The sequence below is a fragment of the Lytechinus pictus genome, chromosome 13 (genome assembly GCF_037042905.1).
Source record: "Lytechinus pictus isolate F3 Inbred chromosome 13, Lp3.0, whole genome shotgun sequence".
NCBI lineage: Eukaryota > Metazoa > Echinodermata > Echinoidea > Temnopleuroida > Toxopneustidae > Lytechinus > Lytechinus pictus.
The window spans coordinates 22,181,126-22,198,009 of record NC_087257.1 but is presented as its reverse complement, the minus strand read 5'-3'; the positions used below and the strand labels follow the sequence as shown (position 1 = coordinate 22,198,009).

General features: G+C 36.2%; 1 protein-coding gene across 1 annotated transcript in view; it reads left to right on the top strand.

Moving 5' to 3' along the window:
* The first annotated feature begins 3,786 nt into the window (after positions 1-3,786).
* LOC129275287 (syndetin-like) overlaps positions 3,787-16,884 on the top strand; it is a 35,388-nt gene continuing 22,290 nt past the window's right edge. Inside the window, exons 1-11 of the mRNA XM_064108171.1 lie at positions 3,787-3,897; positions 10,016-10,102; positions 11,327-11,368; positions 11,844-11,912; positions 12,634-12,708; positions 13,078-13,131; positions 13,326-13,396; positions 14,308-14,425; positions 15,141-15,176; positions 15,634-15,716; positions 16,062-16,104. Coding sequence (XP_063964241.1) covers positions 3,862-3,897; positions 10,016-10,102; positions 11,327-11,368; positions 11,844-11,912; positions 12,634-12,708; positions 13,078-13,131; positions 13,326-13,396; positions 14,308-14,425; positions 15,141-15,176; positions 15,634-15,716; positions 16,062-16,104 — 714 coding nt within the window. The 5' untranslated portion in view covers positions 3,787-3,861. The remainder of the gene's footprint in view (positions 3,898-10,015; positions 10,103-11,326; positions 11,369-11,843; positions 11,913-12,633; positions 12,709-13,077; positions 13,132-13,325; positions 13,397-14,307; positions 14,426-15,140; positions 15,177-15,633; positions 15,717-16,061; positions 16,105-16,884) is intronic.

The window sequence follows — 16,884 nt, the reverse complement described above, 5'->3', positions numbered from 1 at the left end:
CTCGGTGAAATATGTAAAACGGGGCCGGAATCGAATCATCATAGGTGGGCGCAAAAAGTTTTGTGGCCTAACAATACCACTTGAAAAAAAGTATTAATATCGGGCTCAGCTAGATCGAGGACACTTTTATCCACTGGTTCAACTTAGTCGGAGCTGCATGTACTTACCCAGATTCTAAGGAGCTTGATTTTTCTAGCAAAATCCGATTTCAATCAGCTTGTTCATGACCCAGCTTCTTGCTGCGATGTTATTATTATCCTCTTTTCAACTAGAATTACTGACTCCAAAACAGCAAGAAATACTCAAACGTCTGTGAAACAGCGGATTCGTGTTCGGAAATCCAAAGCAGATATGCACTATTCATCTCCCCGATGAAACAGAATGGTCAAAACGGCATTATTCCTGATTTAAACAAGAAAACAAGCTAATTTCGCTATTATTTCCGTCGGTAAGAAAATATATCCTCGCTATATCAACGCACGGTCCCGTGTCGAGGCCCCAGAAGTTCGGGGGGAGGGAGAGCGTAACGACGGTATGGTAAAGAGGTGCATGTAGGTTCCCCGTACGCTTGTCAAACGTCAAGTGGATGGGGTTTGGAGTCACACTCATACACACTCGGTCCCATCACCCACACACAGACTTCCTCCGTGTACACTTTAGCGAACATGTGTGCGAAAGTTTTCAACTGCACGCGACCGTAAATAAATCAAAGGTGAATAGTTTGGTTTTCTCAGCCCTTCAATGAAACAATCGTGTACAAATAAAACGGCAGACTCATTCTTTGTGACGTTTTGAAACATGAAATTACTTTTTCATAAAATTTTATAATTAATCATAATTTTTTTCCACAATTCAAATAAAGAATAAATGAAATTGTTTACTAGAGGAATATTACTGTTTTAATTATTATCACAGTGGTATCAAATAAAGGTCTAGAATAATAAGAACTAGTTCATAGGGTGCAGGAAAGTGTTCGGTGGTGGGATCTTATTTGCCGGAGGAAATACAAGTTGTATTGGATACATAAGATATTTTCCAATTTTTAGTTCACTGTCAGCAAGATAGAATAAATGTCTTCATAAAACACATGTTATGTGAAAGAGGTGATTAAAAATGTAATATTTGAAAATTTCAAATGGGAGTTTAAAATATCAAAAAGATAAATTCCCTGAAAATTGAAAGCCACAGTAAGGGGCAGTGGCGTACCTAGGATTTTCCACAGGGGGGGGGGGGCAAAACCGTCTGCCCAAAAATTTGACAAGCAAAACAAAGAAAAAGGTCTTCAATCACAAATGAAGGATTTCGTACCAGAAAAAAATTTGACAAGCAATAAAAAAAAAAAAAAAAAAAAAAAAAAGGAGCTTCAAGCTCGTCAGGGGGGGGGGGGCAATAAAGGTCTTCAAGCTCGTCAGGGGGGGGGGGCAAAAAAGGTCTTTCAAGCTCGTCAGGGGGGCAGGGATACGTCCTTTGCATGGGTTGTGGTTCGTCAGGGGGGCAGACTGCCCCCTCTGCCCCCCGTAGGTACGCTAGTGGTAAGGGGTGCACCAGGGGGGAGGGGGGGGGGGTAACTGCCTGCTGTATTTTTTAAATATATTTTTTAAAGTATAGTGAAGAAAGGTAATTCGAAAAGGGATAGGGGAAAGATCGAAAAATGTAGATGGAAGAGGAGCAGGTTGTGTCTTTATACCCCTATCACAGTCATGATTGAGAGAACAAAATGACACCTTTGTATACTATAAGCCTACCTATATTATTGCACCCCCTTTCCACCTTCCTCCCTCCTGGTGCTGCCCCTTTCCGCTGACATTTTTTTTTTGGAGAGGATGTATGAAACCAATTCTCAGCACAATTGGATACAAATTTTTTTTACAGCTTTCCAAAAAAGGAAAAAAGAATAATGAAGCCTCTTTAAAAGTAGGAATATCAGGTAGAGGGCGTTGAATGTGACAGTTTTCACAAAGAATCAATCGATAAGATTTGATGCAATAGTCATTACTCTTATCTTTTGGGAAAGTCCAATATCGGTTGCACTTGCACTGTTGAGCTTTAGGTATATAGGCTTAAAGGGAAATCCAACATAACTGTTTGATTGAAAAGAGAAAAATAAACATATAATAATCCAAGTTTTCAGAAATCAGGAATAAGTAAGTTATGGCTGGTTGAAAAGTATATCACTAAAACTACAAATCTCTTATTGGAAAATTGATGCCTTAAAGAGATCACTAATAAGAGTCGTGGCCCATAGTCCCCCAACCTCAGCCCTTGATTGTCTTATATAAATTATCTCATTACATTATATTAATATTGTATTCACTAATTTTGATTTTTTTTTTAAGAAACGTGAAATAAAGTGATTTGTGTGCTATATATTCCAAAGCTCCAAAGCAGTTAGTTTACCGAAAGGTTCTCCCCCATGATCCGCGGGGATCGGGACCGTGCGGTGACTCTTAGGGTCATGCTAGTTTCCGCGTAAACTCAAATTTAAACAAAGTAAGGAAATAACCTGTGTTTTTCGTATTAACCTATATCGAACCTCCAGCAAGGAAACTGAAGTATACCAGAACTTGCTCCATGTCGATCCCCTGTAACAAATATAGCCGTATGCAATTTTTTTTTCTGGATGGGGGGAGGGGTGGCGGGGACGACACCTGTGTTATTTGATAGGAGGGGATAGACTACCCTGTTTTTTCTAAATTGTATTACATGAGTAACATAGAGCCACACAGCAAACATTTCTCTTTGTATGCGCTATTTTCTTCTCTTTTCCCATTCCTTCCTCTTTTTCTCCTTTTGGCATCTTATTTTTGGAAAATGATAGGGGCCATCGCCACCCACTCCCTCCTCAAACACAGCCCCGGGGGAGTGTCACACGGTTAGCGAGGGACAATCGTCAGAGATGGTCAAAGAGCATGTGCGTTAAAAATATAAAACAATGTCAGTGGTACAACGCAAGTAAGATTTTGTGAAATCTTGTGAAAAAAAAGAGGGCTGAAAACTTCGGGGCGCCTCTGACCCCTTCCGTTTGGCATATATGCTAACTGAAAAGTTTCGACTTTATTCGGTATATTGTAAATTTGAGACTTTCTTGTCTATAAAACGATGGGAATTCGTCATCCATGGTGGCTGGTATTACAAAAATAATACCTGAGACATCTCAATTCGAGAGTGTGAAGTAATAATTACCCATATTATCGATTGCCCATGGATTTTCGCGGTGTCAAATAATCACCCACCGCCCTCCTCAACTCAAGACTGTGTGAACGTGATTTTCAGATGTCTTTCACATCAGATCTATTATGCCACACAAAGAATCGTATTTGTTATCAAAAAGAAGTTTTCAGTGAACTCGTATTGATTATGAAGAAATAAGAATAAAGTATTGATATAAAAAAAAATTATTAAAAGAAGTATATAGCGGCAGCATGCAATTGCATGAATGGCCTGCAGGTCTATACTCTATAGCCTCTTTGAGGCGTTCAAGTGCAGTACTTACAATACAAGACAATATAAATATATACTAGTAAATAAATGAATAAATGATTAAATAATGTTGCCTTTTACCATGCTTATTTTGATAAGTAACAAATTATCTATTTATCCTTTTATGACTACACCCGGTAACTACATCAGCCCTTATCTGGACATACGTTTCAGAACATTATCGATAATGATTTTCATTCGAATTTAACCTATATAACCAATAACATTTTTTCGGTTGTATGGGTGCTTTTTTTTTTTGCTCTCTGATATTTTTTCTACAAAAAAAAAGACAGTTCAGTGACCGTTGAGGGCGACATTTATTTTACATTGAGAAGAGCTGGGAGGAGTCCGTGACCGAAAATAAAATAAATTGCTAGGAAAATGAAGAAGAGATTCAAAACTCTCCTGAGTAGACAGGTATGTTCTTCTGTAGATGTGAGATTGTTGATGTGTAATGTGCGATATAGAATATATGAATACTTATATTTTTAGTGATATTTAAGTTGAATTGTGCCAGTGTAATGATCACTGTCGCAGGTGGCACAGCTATCCCGGAGCTGCGGCAAGGGGGAGTGTCAAGCTCGATGGTCGGGCATTGTCGGGAACAATGATATTGCTGGGTGGGTGTTTCATAAAGCTGTTCGTAAGTTAAGAGCGACTTTAAGAGCGACTGGTGATCCTTTCTTTGTGTAAAATGATATTCACCATTAAATGTTCATTGTTGATTACTTAGTGCGTAAGAAAGTTAGTAGTCAGTTGCTCTTAATTAACTTAAACTAAAGCCAGGTAAATGCCACTCTGGGGCTACACCGCTATTCCAACGCGTGTTGGAAAAGTCGACGCCAGACGGGTACGTTTTGGCCTTGAATTTCCAGCAAATTAATCAAAATTACGGCCTAAATTTAGGTCTATGTTATCAATTATATACTAATTTCATAATTATAATGTAAAACGGGTACTCACGGGTTCTTTTCTTTCCAAATTTTGTGTTTTCATCGCCTCTTCTGGCCAACTCTTGCGATGGATTTTGTCGCCATAGGATCCTGTACGTGCAAATCCAGGGCGAGTTGTCACATGACGCTCGCGAGTCTCTAGGGGTAATGGCCTTTAATCAAGGCGTTCTTTTTGCTATAATTTTATAATGACGCTTAAATATCGAAATCAATGTAGACGAGTCTGTGCAGGGGCATAACAGGGGTATATAAGAGGGGGCATAGTACATGTCGCATGTGGAAGATAAAAAGTTACGTAATGTAAGTCCCGAGCACTAGCGTACCTAGGGGGGGGGGGGCAGTCTGCCCCCCCCCCCCCCCCGATGAGTCACAAACCCATGCAAATTACATATCTCTGCCCCCCGGCCCCCCTGACGAGCTTGAAAACCTATTTTGCCCCCCCCCCCCGACGAGCTTGAATACCTATTTTGCCCCCCCTGGCGAGCTTGAAGACTTTTTTTTTGCTTGTCAAATTTTTTCTGGTACGATTGAAGACCTTTTTCATTGAAGAGCCTTTTTTTCCTTTTTTTTTGCTTGTCAAATTTTTTGGCGGCCGATTTTGCCCCCCTGTGGAAAATCCTAGGTACGCCATGCACTGCCCGCGCTACATGTATGTTGGTAGCCCTGGGACCTCTGGATATTAACTAATCCAATTTAATTACAGATGGCAGATTTTTTTATTATCTGAGTAGCCCCCCCCCCCCGGATTATTTATTCTCACATTACTTTCCTTTTTAAATTTCCTTTCGTTCTTTCTTTCATTTTTCTTTCTTTCTTCCTTCCGTTGCTCCTATGTTTTTTTTTCAGGTGAAATCCACTCGGGGGATGGCCAGCCATGCCCCCATCTGTTTATGCCTCTGAGATGTAGGCTATACTCATGATCTTAATCTTCGATTTTCCAAAGTAGGGGGGTGCAATTTCTCAAGTAAAATTTGACAACCCCCCCAAAAAGGTTATCACAGAAAAATTGTCATTTTGTCTCGCGTAAGATTTGACAAGTAAAAAGAAAAGATGGTTACTAAAAATAAAATACTCATTTTGTCCGTGTAATATTTGGCAAGCCTCCCCCCCCCCCCAAGTTTAACATATCGGAGGCGCGATGGCTCAGTCGGTAGAGCAGGGGTTTCGGATTCCGGTGACCCGGGTTCGATTCCCAAGTGGTGCGCTAGTGCCCTTAAGGCTTATCCTCATTACCAGGTCCCTCGGAGAGGACCTTAAGCCGTTGGTCCCCTGGTTGCTTGCTCACAGGCATTCGTGCTTTTTTAGCAGTCAGGTAAAAAATCTCGATATAACATAACATTAAAAAAAAGTGAAGGTCATTTTGTCCTGCGTGAAATTTTAAAAGTAATAAAAAGATGGTCACTAAAATTGAAGTTCATTTTGTTTGTGAAATATTTGGCAAGCCCCCCTCCCAAAAAAAGGTTTTAACTAAAAATGATTGAAGGCCATTTTGTTCCTCTTAAAATTTGTCAAGTATAAAAAAAAAATCACTAAAAAATGAAGGTCATTTGTCCCACGTAAAATTTGACAAGCCCCCCCCCCTAAAAAAAAATGAAAGGTAGCTGATAATGATTGAAGATCATTTTTTCTTGCATAACATTTTACAAAAAAAAGTGTGTCACTATTTGGCGAGCCCCCTACCCTCCAAAAAAAAGGTTTAATTAATAATGATCGAAGGTCATTTTGTCTCTCGTAAAATTTGACAAATAAAAAAAAAGTTGTCACTATATAAAAAAGAAGGTCATCTTGTCGCGCGTTATATTTGGCAAGCCCCCACCCCCCTAAAAAAGTTTGTCATTAAATATAGAAAGTCATATGTTCAAAGTAAAATAAATTTGGGAAGCAAAAAAGAAAAGGACAAAAAAGAGCAAAGAATATGAACAAAATATCCCCATTACAAATATTGCTGTGATTCTCATAAGGAGGTGGGGGGGGGGGGACTTAACTTTGTACGAACAACATTTTTTTTTTACATCCAAAATATTGACTATGAATCTCAAAAGGTGGAACGGGCCAGAAATGCTCAACCCCCCCCCCCCCCCCCCCCCCCGATCTGCCATTGATTCCAATCGATAATGACTTTTCCCTGCAATACTGATGCTTGAAATCAAGATACTGAAGATTGATATATTGTAATATAAATTATGAACGTCTGACAAAAAGATAACCAACCGATCACCTGACCGATCAGCTGACCAGTACGTGAATCACATCGTAGTTGATCAGTCCCCACAGCGTTTGGAACGCTCACCAAGAATTCAAGAAAAAAGACTGAAAATGTAAGTTTAACCTCAATCCATTAAATTTCAAATGTCGTAGAAGTTTCCTTATCATGTTTAAAACTAATTAATACCTAAATTGTTACCATCCACTATGTATTAAGGCGTACATTTGCCAAAGTTCTTGGGTGCAAATAGAAACGGCAATGTCTAACCGGTTTTATCACTGATGTCGCCTATGAGGTCCATACATGTAATGTTTGGACCTCATTGGTACTAGGAGTGGGTAAATGCTAGTTTTGGTAACGATATCAAAATGAGTTCGTACAGAATCCAATGAAATGACCACCAAAGACCGGGCAAAGTGTCTGTTTGTATAAATAAAACGCATGTGCCAAAGGATTCTGGAAGAAATTGTGTAATTGCTGAGAAATCAGCAAATAAGCACAGGATTCGGGTAGAGCGTCGGGCCTGACGCTCAAAGCAATAATTATACACAGTCCCACGTGCGCTTATCTGTGTTGGGGAAGTTCAGTCTGAACATTTTCAGCGTAGATTTCAAGATTTCACAAAGTTCAGTTTATGAAACTGTACCAGATCTAGATCCTCGATGATATACTGACAATTAAGCCTGGTTTTACAGACTTTCTCATGAAATCAGTGTTTACTGCAACTACTGGAATTTCTCTTTAACCCTTTGAACCCGACAGGCCGGTATTCCGGCCTACCAGTGAACGCGCATATACCGGTACCCGATAGGCTGGAATACCGGCCTACAGCCATGTGACTTCAAATGTCAGGTGATCTTTTAAAAATTACGTCATCTTTCTAGTACGTATACATGTAGGAATATTTAATCGATAATTTCAGTCAAGATTGGCAATGATTTCGGAAGGATTTCGCATAAAAAATTGTCAAAATATGACACTTTTCTGCGGTTGCTCGTGTTGTATATGCGGTGATACACAGCGTAGTACGAGGCGAGTCACATGCTTACTAAGCAATTGATATATCTGACTTTGGTAAATACAGTGATTTTGAGCCCAAAACAGACGCTAAAGTTGATATTTCTGTTTGTAGATTAGGTCTACGAGAAGGTAAACAACTTCAGCCGGCTCGGTCTGGGTACTAGCGGGGGGAAGATGCCGTTGGGCAGGGCGCTACAAACCCGCTTGCCCGGGTCAAGTGAAAATGACGTGCGGGCAAGCATTTTTCAAAGTCAATTGCCCGATCGGGCAAGTGGTTGTTTTGAAAATGAACAAGATAAATTGACAGTAAAGTTTAATAATTTTTTGATAAATTGCAATTATCGGCCAATTATCTCTCATACAATGTTATACCAGTAAAAAAACAGTGTAAACATGTCAAATCAGCGCCAATTTACCGACAAAAGGCGACAATTTATCGCCAGCGGTCCCGTTCGATGGAGGCTGCCATCTTACTTTCTAAACTACAATGTGCGCATGCGCTACTAATCGACGAAGGAGCTAGCTGGGGAACCCCTCTCTCGCCCTCTGAGCGCATGTACGGACGTACATGAGCGATCAAGCCAGTCGAGTCTCGAGCTAGATCGCGCTGAATGCATGCAAGCTTCGGACTGACTCGGCCAGGACCAGACGTCCCGTATTTTATTCATTTCTAAAACATTCTAGTTTTTTTTTTTTTTTTTTAAATATATAAAAGAAACACCAAATATCATTAGGAGTTTTGTTATATGATTGGATTGTTTTTATTTGCTTGAAGTTTGAACTTTGTCCTCTTTCTTTCTTTTCTATCCTTCTTGCCCTTTTTTGTTACATATCTATTTTTATTTCCTGATCCTTTCTCTCTCTCTCTGTTCATTTTCTTTCTTTCCTTCTTTCTCTTACTTGCCTTCTTTATTACATTTCCTTTTTTTTATTTCCTTCATTCCTTCTCCCTTCCACTCGTTTTTATTTTCGTTCTATCTCTACTTCCATTATTTTCTTCTTCTTTTCATTCTGGCCTCCCTTCATTCTTTCCTCCCTCTCTTTCCTCCTTTCTTTCTTTCATTATTAATTTAATTTGTCCTTATTCTTTTCCCTTATACTTTCTTTCCCTTTCTTCCTTCCTTCCTGTTTTCTTCTTTCTTTCCAAGAATGAAGGCCAGAACAACTTGAACAAGAGTCAAGAAAAAGAAATGCCAAGGGCAGCGCCAGTAAATCAAGTTCAGCCAGGACAGAAAAGAATAATTAAGAGCAAAAGAAATTTTGAAAAAAAAATCGGGCAAGCAGTTTTTTCTATCGGGCAAGCAAATTTTTTCATCACTTGCCCTGTCAGGCAAGTGATGATTTTTTTTTTGTAGAGGCCTGCCGTTGGGTCTCGAATCATGGGAGTTTGTGAATGTGGATGATATGTTCAAATAATTCAGGTATAGGTCACCGCCGCCCCTAATAATTTAGGGTTCAAAAGGTTAAGAACAGCTTTGTGAAACGGTCCCCTAGTCGACATTTTTATTTATTTTTGCTTTTTCTACATTTCTCCAATAGCCTAATATTACTTGTGCATTGGCTATATTGCTGGGCCATATTATTTTGTTGATGCGCACAGCCGTCATTGATTTAGTCTGCCAGACCAAGTGAATATACAGTAATTAAGATCTATGAGTACGACAGGGTCTCGAGATCTAACTTGGTCAAGTTTCTTTAATTTTTATTGTCAAAATTCATGAAATGTTTGGTGTAAATTGCAAGCGAACTTCAGTTTAATTTTTCAATGGCTGTAACTTTTAGTAAAGAACTTGGACTTACTGTGTAACCATCTGACAATGAGCAAATTGACAGCGGAATTGAGTGTTCTAATAATATAGGGCCCCTATAAATAGGGGTCCAGATATACCTCTATTTTCTTCATCGCTCTATATTTTCTATAATAAGTAAGTAGGCTTCTTTTCAACTAAGGATTGTGTATACTCAATATCCTTATGCTGCAGTCTTTCTGTCAAATTTTCTGTTCTGTGTAAGAATATTTTGTAATGCTGTGCATGAAATATGTTGTTGATTGCATGACGCTTGCGTGCGTTATTCATACCATCCTTTTGTAACCTCAATATGTAGAGTATCGCACCATTCTTCAGAAACAAGAACATAACATCTGATACGATACATAACACTGCAAATTTAATCTGCATTCTAATGCTAAGAATTATAACATTTATGACCATTTGCTTTGCTCATCTTTTAGGCAAACTGTGTTTTCAAATAGATATGGTGCTCTAATGTAATCTATTTATATTAACACTTTTTCATTGCCTAATCTTCTATGACTTGGGCTGAAGTTACATGATTCTTTTTTTTTTATTTCCAGGGTAGCAGCAGTACCAGTTTTGAAGATGCAAGTCCTGTCGAGGAACAACCTCCTCAACCTGAACCAGTTCAGAAAGTGTATACAAAGGTAACGTTTAATTATTTCATTAACCTACATGTACCTCCAACACTAAATGTTTATCACCTAACATACCAATCACATTACAGATAGCTAAACGCCAAGTAATGTCAGTTCTTCCAGCCACCTCATTTCAAGTTTGGTGATATGGTTCGTGGCACTGGTGCTAGGTTTGCTCCAATACCATCAACAACTTTCAACATGAAATGAGATCACCAAAAAAATTCTAGGCTTTTGAAAAAAAATGGGACTAAATTTCTTGCAACTCCCATCAATTTTTGATTGAAATATTAATAAACTTTGCAAGATGATTGTTGGTAACATAAAAAAAAATGCAAAGTTTAGATTTCAGTTTTAGCACATGGGAATAAAAAGAGTTAATCTGATGTACATATCAAAAATATATTTCCGTCATGCACAACTAACAAACATCTTAAAGGTCAAGTCCACCTCAGAAAAATGTTGATTTGAATCAATAGAGAAAAATCAGACAAGCATAATGCTGAAAATTTCATCAAAATCGGATGTGAAATAAGAAAGCTATGATATTTTAAAGTTTCGCTTATATTTTACAAAATAGTTATATGCACAATTTATTCACAGGCAAATGAGAGAATAAATGATGTCCCTCACTCACTATTTCTTTTGTTTTTTATTGTTTGAATTATACAATATTTCATATTTTACAGATTTGACAATAAGGGTCAACTTGACTGAACCATATGGTATTAAACAATGCTAATTCAACATGTTCAGGGATGAATTAATTGTTGTTTCACTTGACAATGAGGATAAAATTAGAATATTTCATATTTCATGTAATAGAATACAAACGAAATAGTTAGTGGATGACATCATCAGTCTCCTCATTTGCATATCGACCAGGATGTGCAGATAACTGTTATGTGAAATTAAGCGAAACTGTACAATGTCATAACTTTCATATTTTACATCCGATTTTGATGAAATTTTCAGTGTTTGCTTGTTTGATTTTTATCGTTTTATTCAAATCAACTTTTTGTTGGGGTGGACTTGTCCTTTAATGAAACGCCACCCTGGTTAGTTACTTGCAAGTAGACCTGTTGTACATATGTATAAAAATACCCCACTTATTTGTATCTGTGTATAACACTTCCCTGGTACATGTATGTCAATATGATATGAGTTGAATAACTTGCTTACTGTATTATTGTCATAATTGTTTTTCTTACAATATTCTTTTTCCATTTGCAGGAAGACAGAGAGTTTTCCAATGATCCAGTTGAAGAAGCAGAGGTAATATGATAGAGCCATTAGGGCAAGAAGGAATTTACACACCTATAAGTTGAGACTGTTTTACCACCGATATACCGTAATCATACTGATTCTGACAATTATTTTTTCGAATAAGAAATTTATTGGAAGGATAATGATCACATAAACTTTGATTTGCTGATAGCTGCTGATGTTCACGCAGATTATATTTTTCGGATACTTTTAGGGTTGATAAGTAAATATGTAACTATCCATCTCTAATTTTTTTGTTTGAATGATATGCTCACAATGTCCCCTTGTATCTTTTTTTTTCATTTATTTCTTGAAGTATTGAATAGCTGTTGAAATGTTGATGTTGATGTGGGTGTACCAATTTGATTATTTACTGTAGATTCTTACCGATTTCTCCACTCTTTACATACACCCAACTTGTGTAATGACTGAATACAAAGTTTCCTTATGGCTTTGGTTCAAATCATGTCCTTTTTGCCAACAGGTCATTGCTAGTATAGAAGAACCATATTTTACAGAAGATACCTTTGATTGCAGCAATTATGAGCTTGAGGTATGTAAAGTGATTTAAATAAATAGGTCCTGTGGGTATGTGGATTGTGCGTAGGGCCTACATAATTTGCATGTTAGTCAGAATTAAATAACTTGGGTTATGGTATATATTTGAAGTACATAGAGACATTTTCTCGGTGCATTAACCCTATCTTAACTGGGCTATTTCAGACCAACATATACTGGGGGGGGGGGGGTCAATTTGACCCCCCCAGTTTAGTCAGGGTTAAACTCTGTATATAACTGGATTGTTACTATAACACTGTTATTCTTTTCCCACAGGCTTAAATCCGAGCAGTGAACCTATTTTTTTTAAGGGGGGGGGGGTGATCTATTGTGTCATCATCCCTCTTGAATTAGTATGACGTCACAGATAGAACTTCAACAGTAACAAAGGACGAAGATGAAGGAGAAAGAGAAGAAATTAAATAAAAACAAGATCTTATCTGCCTTTTTTAAATGGGATAGGAATGTAGTTCATAAATTTTCATTGACATTAAAAGGAAAGGTTTGGTTTTTGACAAAGTCTTCCTATGAATAATACTGGTGTAAAATGTTTTTTTTAATTTGGTATATTTGATCATAGACCTGCTGCTATTGGAAATGATATTAAAAAAAAATCATTTTGGATATCAGTTTATTGCAAAAGGTACAAGTAGTCTATATACTCTTTATATACCCTGCAATATCAACAGTAGTATTCGTTTCTCTTTCAATTGTAGAAACTCACATCTGAACAATTGGATCTTGCTGCCATTGATGAGGATAGAAACAAGCTACGAAGACAGCTACAAGCAGTGAGTAAAAAGAAAGATTACAGACATATTTCAACAAACAAAAAAAAATCATGTTCTATTTTATAAATTTGAATAGTAGAGGTAACTGTCTCAAAGTGACTGAGGAAAGATCCGTATAATTTGCTATGTATTTTTAGATGTCATTTTGTTAAGCATTTTTTTTTTTTTTTTTTTTTTACATAAAACTGAAAGCCAAAATTTGTAAAGTAAAGTCATTATTCCCTGTTATATTATCATCACTCTGTCTGCAAATTCGCTAATTATATCTTTACATAACAATGACAGAATAGTCTTTCTAGACTAATAGTGAATTGTATATTACTTGTATCTGTTACTATTGTAATATATTGTTTAATTTTTCTGTTTCAGGTATCCAAGAAATTTTCAGATGTTGTGTTGGAAAATCAATCTGCCTATACCAAGGTATGAAATTCAAACAATTAATAGAACTATAGTCAATAGTGTGTGAATAATATACATTTTGATCAATAAAATTTGCATTGTACAATTTGAATTTGAGGTAGGGTCAATTTGATACCCTCCTATTTGTTGATATTCGAAAGCTTAAATGCATTCTTTGATTGATTTCTCTTTTGATTTGTTTATGATCTAAATAGGAATTACAAAGAGTTATGGAGTTACAAGCTTCTTTACAGAAGGCGAGTGTGATCTGCATGAATGGTCGAAGGTATGTTAGATTATTTTTTTACACATAAACACTCAAAAATGTAAATGCTCTATTTTTTAGATTTTAATGGCTATGGTGAATGAATTTTGGGAGTAGAATTTCAAGGCAATTAATATTGATGCAGGTAATAGATACTTTTTGCAGGATGCAATGTCGCTTAGTACTTGGATTACCCTGATTAGTCCATTCCAAAATTAGTCTTTTTTTCTGGTAAAGGGAAGTCCTTGGAAAAGATATAAAGCCATCAGTTCACGTGGAGAATGCAATGAATATAACCTAGGTTAAATATAAACGTTATAATGTAATGAAAATTAGAGTGGAATTACACTGCTGCTTCAATGAAGTCAATGTATTCTGTGACAGAAGTGGCAGTATGTTACTGTAAATTGTAATATGAGATAAAATTGAAACAAATCTTCCCTACTTAAACAAAAGAAAGCGAGTGACGTATTAATCAAAATATAGCTTCTACTGAGCTTACAATTTACAAATTGATGTCATCTTCCAGGACATATTTCATAGAAAAACCCTGATATTTACATGAGCTTTGGCTGGATAACCATCATGCTAATGCAATGGTGTGTATTTAAATCACAGACATGTTTTGGTTGTTTATAGGAAATTACTCTATTGTTATTTTCTTCCTTTTGTCAAAGTATGGCAGGAAAAATGTAGGGCAATCCCATAATGTATGTATGTCGAACCAGATACAGACATACGTGGGGTCTTCCTAAAAATATTTTCCTTGTTTTTAAGTTCATATTCAAGGATATGATGCTCTTGATGTATAAAGGCTTGAGCAGTTCGAGAAGTGGAGTAAAATTGGAGAAAAATAAGAGTCTGGCGTACAAAATGTTTATTATTTTATGGAATTGCCCCATATTGAATCTCCCTCTTTCTCTTGAAATTAGGCAATTGTCGATGACAAAGCAAGGTTTCACGGTAGCCAGTCTAAGGATTCTGAAGAATCATAGGAAGAAACAGCAGCTTCTAGGACTACTCAAATCCCTGCATACTATTGATACGCTGGTAAGTATTCAAATGTTTTATTAGCAACATTTGAAGGTGAAGTCCAGCCTCATATTAAGCAGAATAATGAGAGGATCATATGGAAAAAGGCTTGGCGAAAATCCATCAAAGAGGGACAAAGTTATGGAGTTTAAAGTTTTAATGTTATGACAACATATCATTTTTTCCATATGATTTTTTTTTCTAATTTAAGAGTTTTGTGTTTATCTATTTTTCAACGTTTGTTTTTCAAAAAAAGAATTTCAATGAAATCATTATGGACCATTCATGAACCAAAATGAACCCTAAAATAATTTAGCATAGCAATTTTATAGAATGAAAAAATGAAAATTCTTTTAAGAATTTCATCTTTTATTATAACTTGTCCGAAAATCATTGTCTTATGAATTGATTAAGAATTTCATCTTTTATTATAAACTTGTCCAAAAATCATTATCTCATAAAATGTCATGTAACATCGTAATGCTATACCCTTATATTTTGCGTTCGATCTATAATGTTGCGCACTACTTCATAGAAAAACCCATGAAATTATGCTGCTTTTTCTGTGCGTTTCATATCCACCTTCCCTCGTCCAAGTAGGGTTAAGCTAACACTTGCCTTTAAATGACCAATTTTATTTTTTGGACATGATATCTTCATGTTCAACATATAGATAAAATTTGTTATCTAATAATATTGATTCCATCTCATGTTTTGTCTTTTTATTCCACAGCAAAGAACAGACATAAGACTGAGAGAACTAATGGAAGTAAGTCTACCCTTGGTAGTTGGTATACAGATACTTTCAGAATTTATTTATACAAAAGAGGGGGAAAAAAGTAAACAAGTCATGATTTCAGGGTACACCATGTATTTATTTATGGGCATATGTTGGTCCTGAAAAGGACCACCCAATCTTGACATGTCTTGTCATCTTCAGGAGAATGAACAAAAGCTGTAAAGTAGGCTAAACAAATGGTGAAATTTACCCCATTTCATTCTTACGGAGTTATTTTGTTTCGTCGAAAGATCTACACATTTTTCATGTGTTAAGAAAGTAAGAACCAGGTATTTCCTTTTTAAAGTCTGGCAAGGGTTTGCTTTTGGAGAGTATTTGGTAGTAGCCAACTGGTACATGCTTCAAACAACATTTTTATCAAATGAGCACATCGCAGAAGTTGCATCACATATGTGAATATGATATTTCACGTTTTTTTTTTCTTTAGGAAGAAGACTATCCAGGTGCCATTCAGCTATGCCAGGAATGTCAGCGAGCTGCAAGTAACTTTAAACACTACAAATGCATCAGGTAATGCGTAGGTCACATTTGGCTGTCAGTGACTATAAATTGTATGAATTCATATCTTCATATTGTACAATCTCAATTTCTAAAAAAGGAGAGTCGCTTTTGTATAGTGGGCAAGAAATACTTTTAATACCCAAAAGAGGGGAATATCCATTTCTTCTAATACAATTATAATGAAATGTTCTTTTGATTGCTTTTCCATTAGTGTCTTGAATGATTGATAGAAATATAGAATCAATCAATTTACAAAAAGAATTGTGTGAATTGGTTTGTTCCCATGGAGCATGTATGAAGTAAGTTAAGTGTGATATATATCTCATATTCAGACTTGCTTATTCTCCTTTTCAGTGAACTAAGCTCAAAACTTCAAGATACATTGGAAATGATCGAGGTATGTACAACTTCATTTATGTTTTCTTTCAATACAGTTCAAGTCAATTTAACATCTTTATTTCCAAATCATTTAAAAATCTACAAATTGCAACACATACGATCATATAAATGTATTTCAAATCATATAAATACAGCAGATGATAAGTGCATTTTATAATTCATTCTTGGACTATAATATAAAAGATGGGGAAACGGGGAATTAAAAAAGCAAAGCTTTTGGGTTAAAACGTTTCCTCGGAAAGAAAAATAGGTAAACTGTGTACACAAAAGGAAGACAAAAAGTAGTTTAAAGAAAGCAGAAGAAAAAAAAAAAAAAACCAACAACAACAATAAATCCACACCACACAGTAAATCACACAGGAAAAAAAAGGGGGAGGGTTAGGAATAGGGCATGGTCCATCGTGACTGCTACAAGTCACTCCCAATAGACACATACAAGTCAATGAATAAAAATTTAAGTGGACCAGCCAGGCACATCAAATATACATGTACATCCATTGTAGGAAAAAAATAATGACTCTGAGTGGATAGCAAGCTTTCTTATTTAATGCTTTGATTGCATTTGCATCATGCAACACAGATACATATTTACCTCCAGTGTATACATTTTTTCCTCAAACTTATACATAATTACAATAGGATTTTCGTGCCGAGACTACAAAATGGTTTTGCAATTTAATTTTTTTTTTTTTTAATAACTGAAAAATAGAGAGCTATTGTACAATATGTATAACAAGATGGTGGATATGCTCTTTTATTTATCTTGCATTGTTTAGCT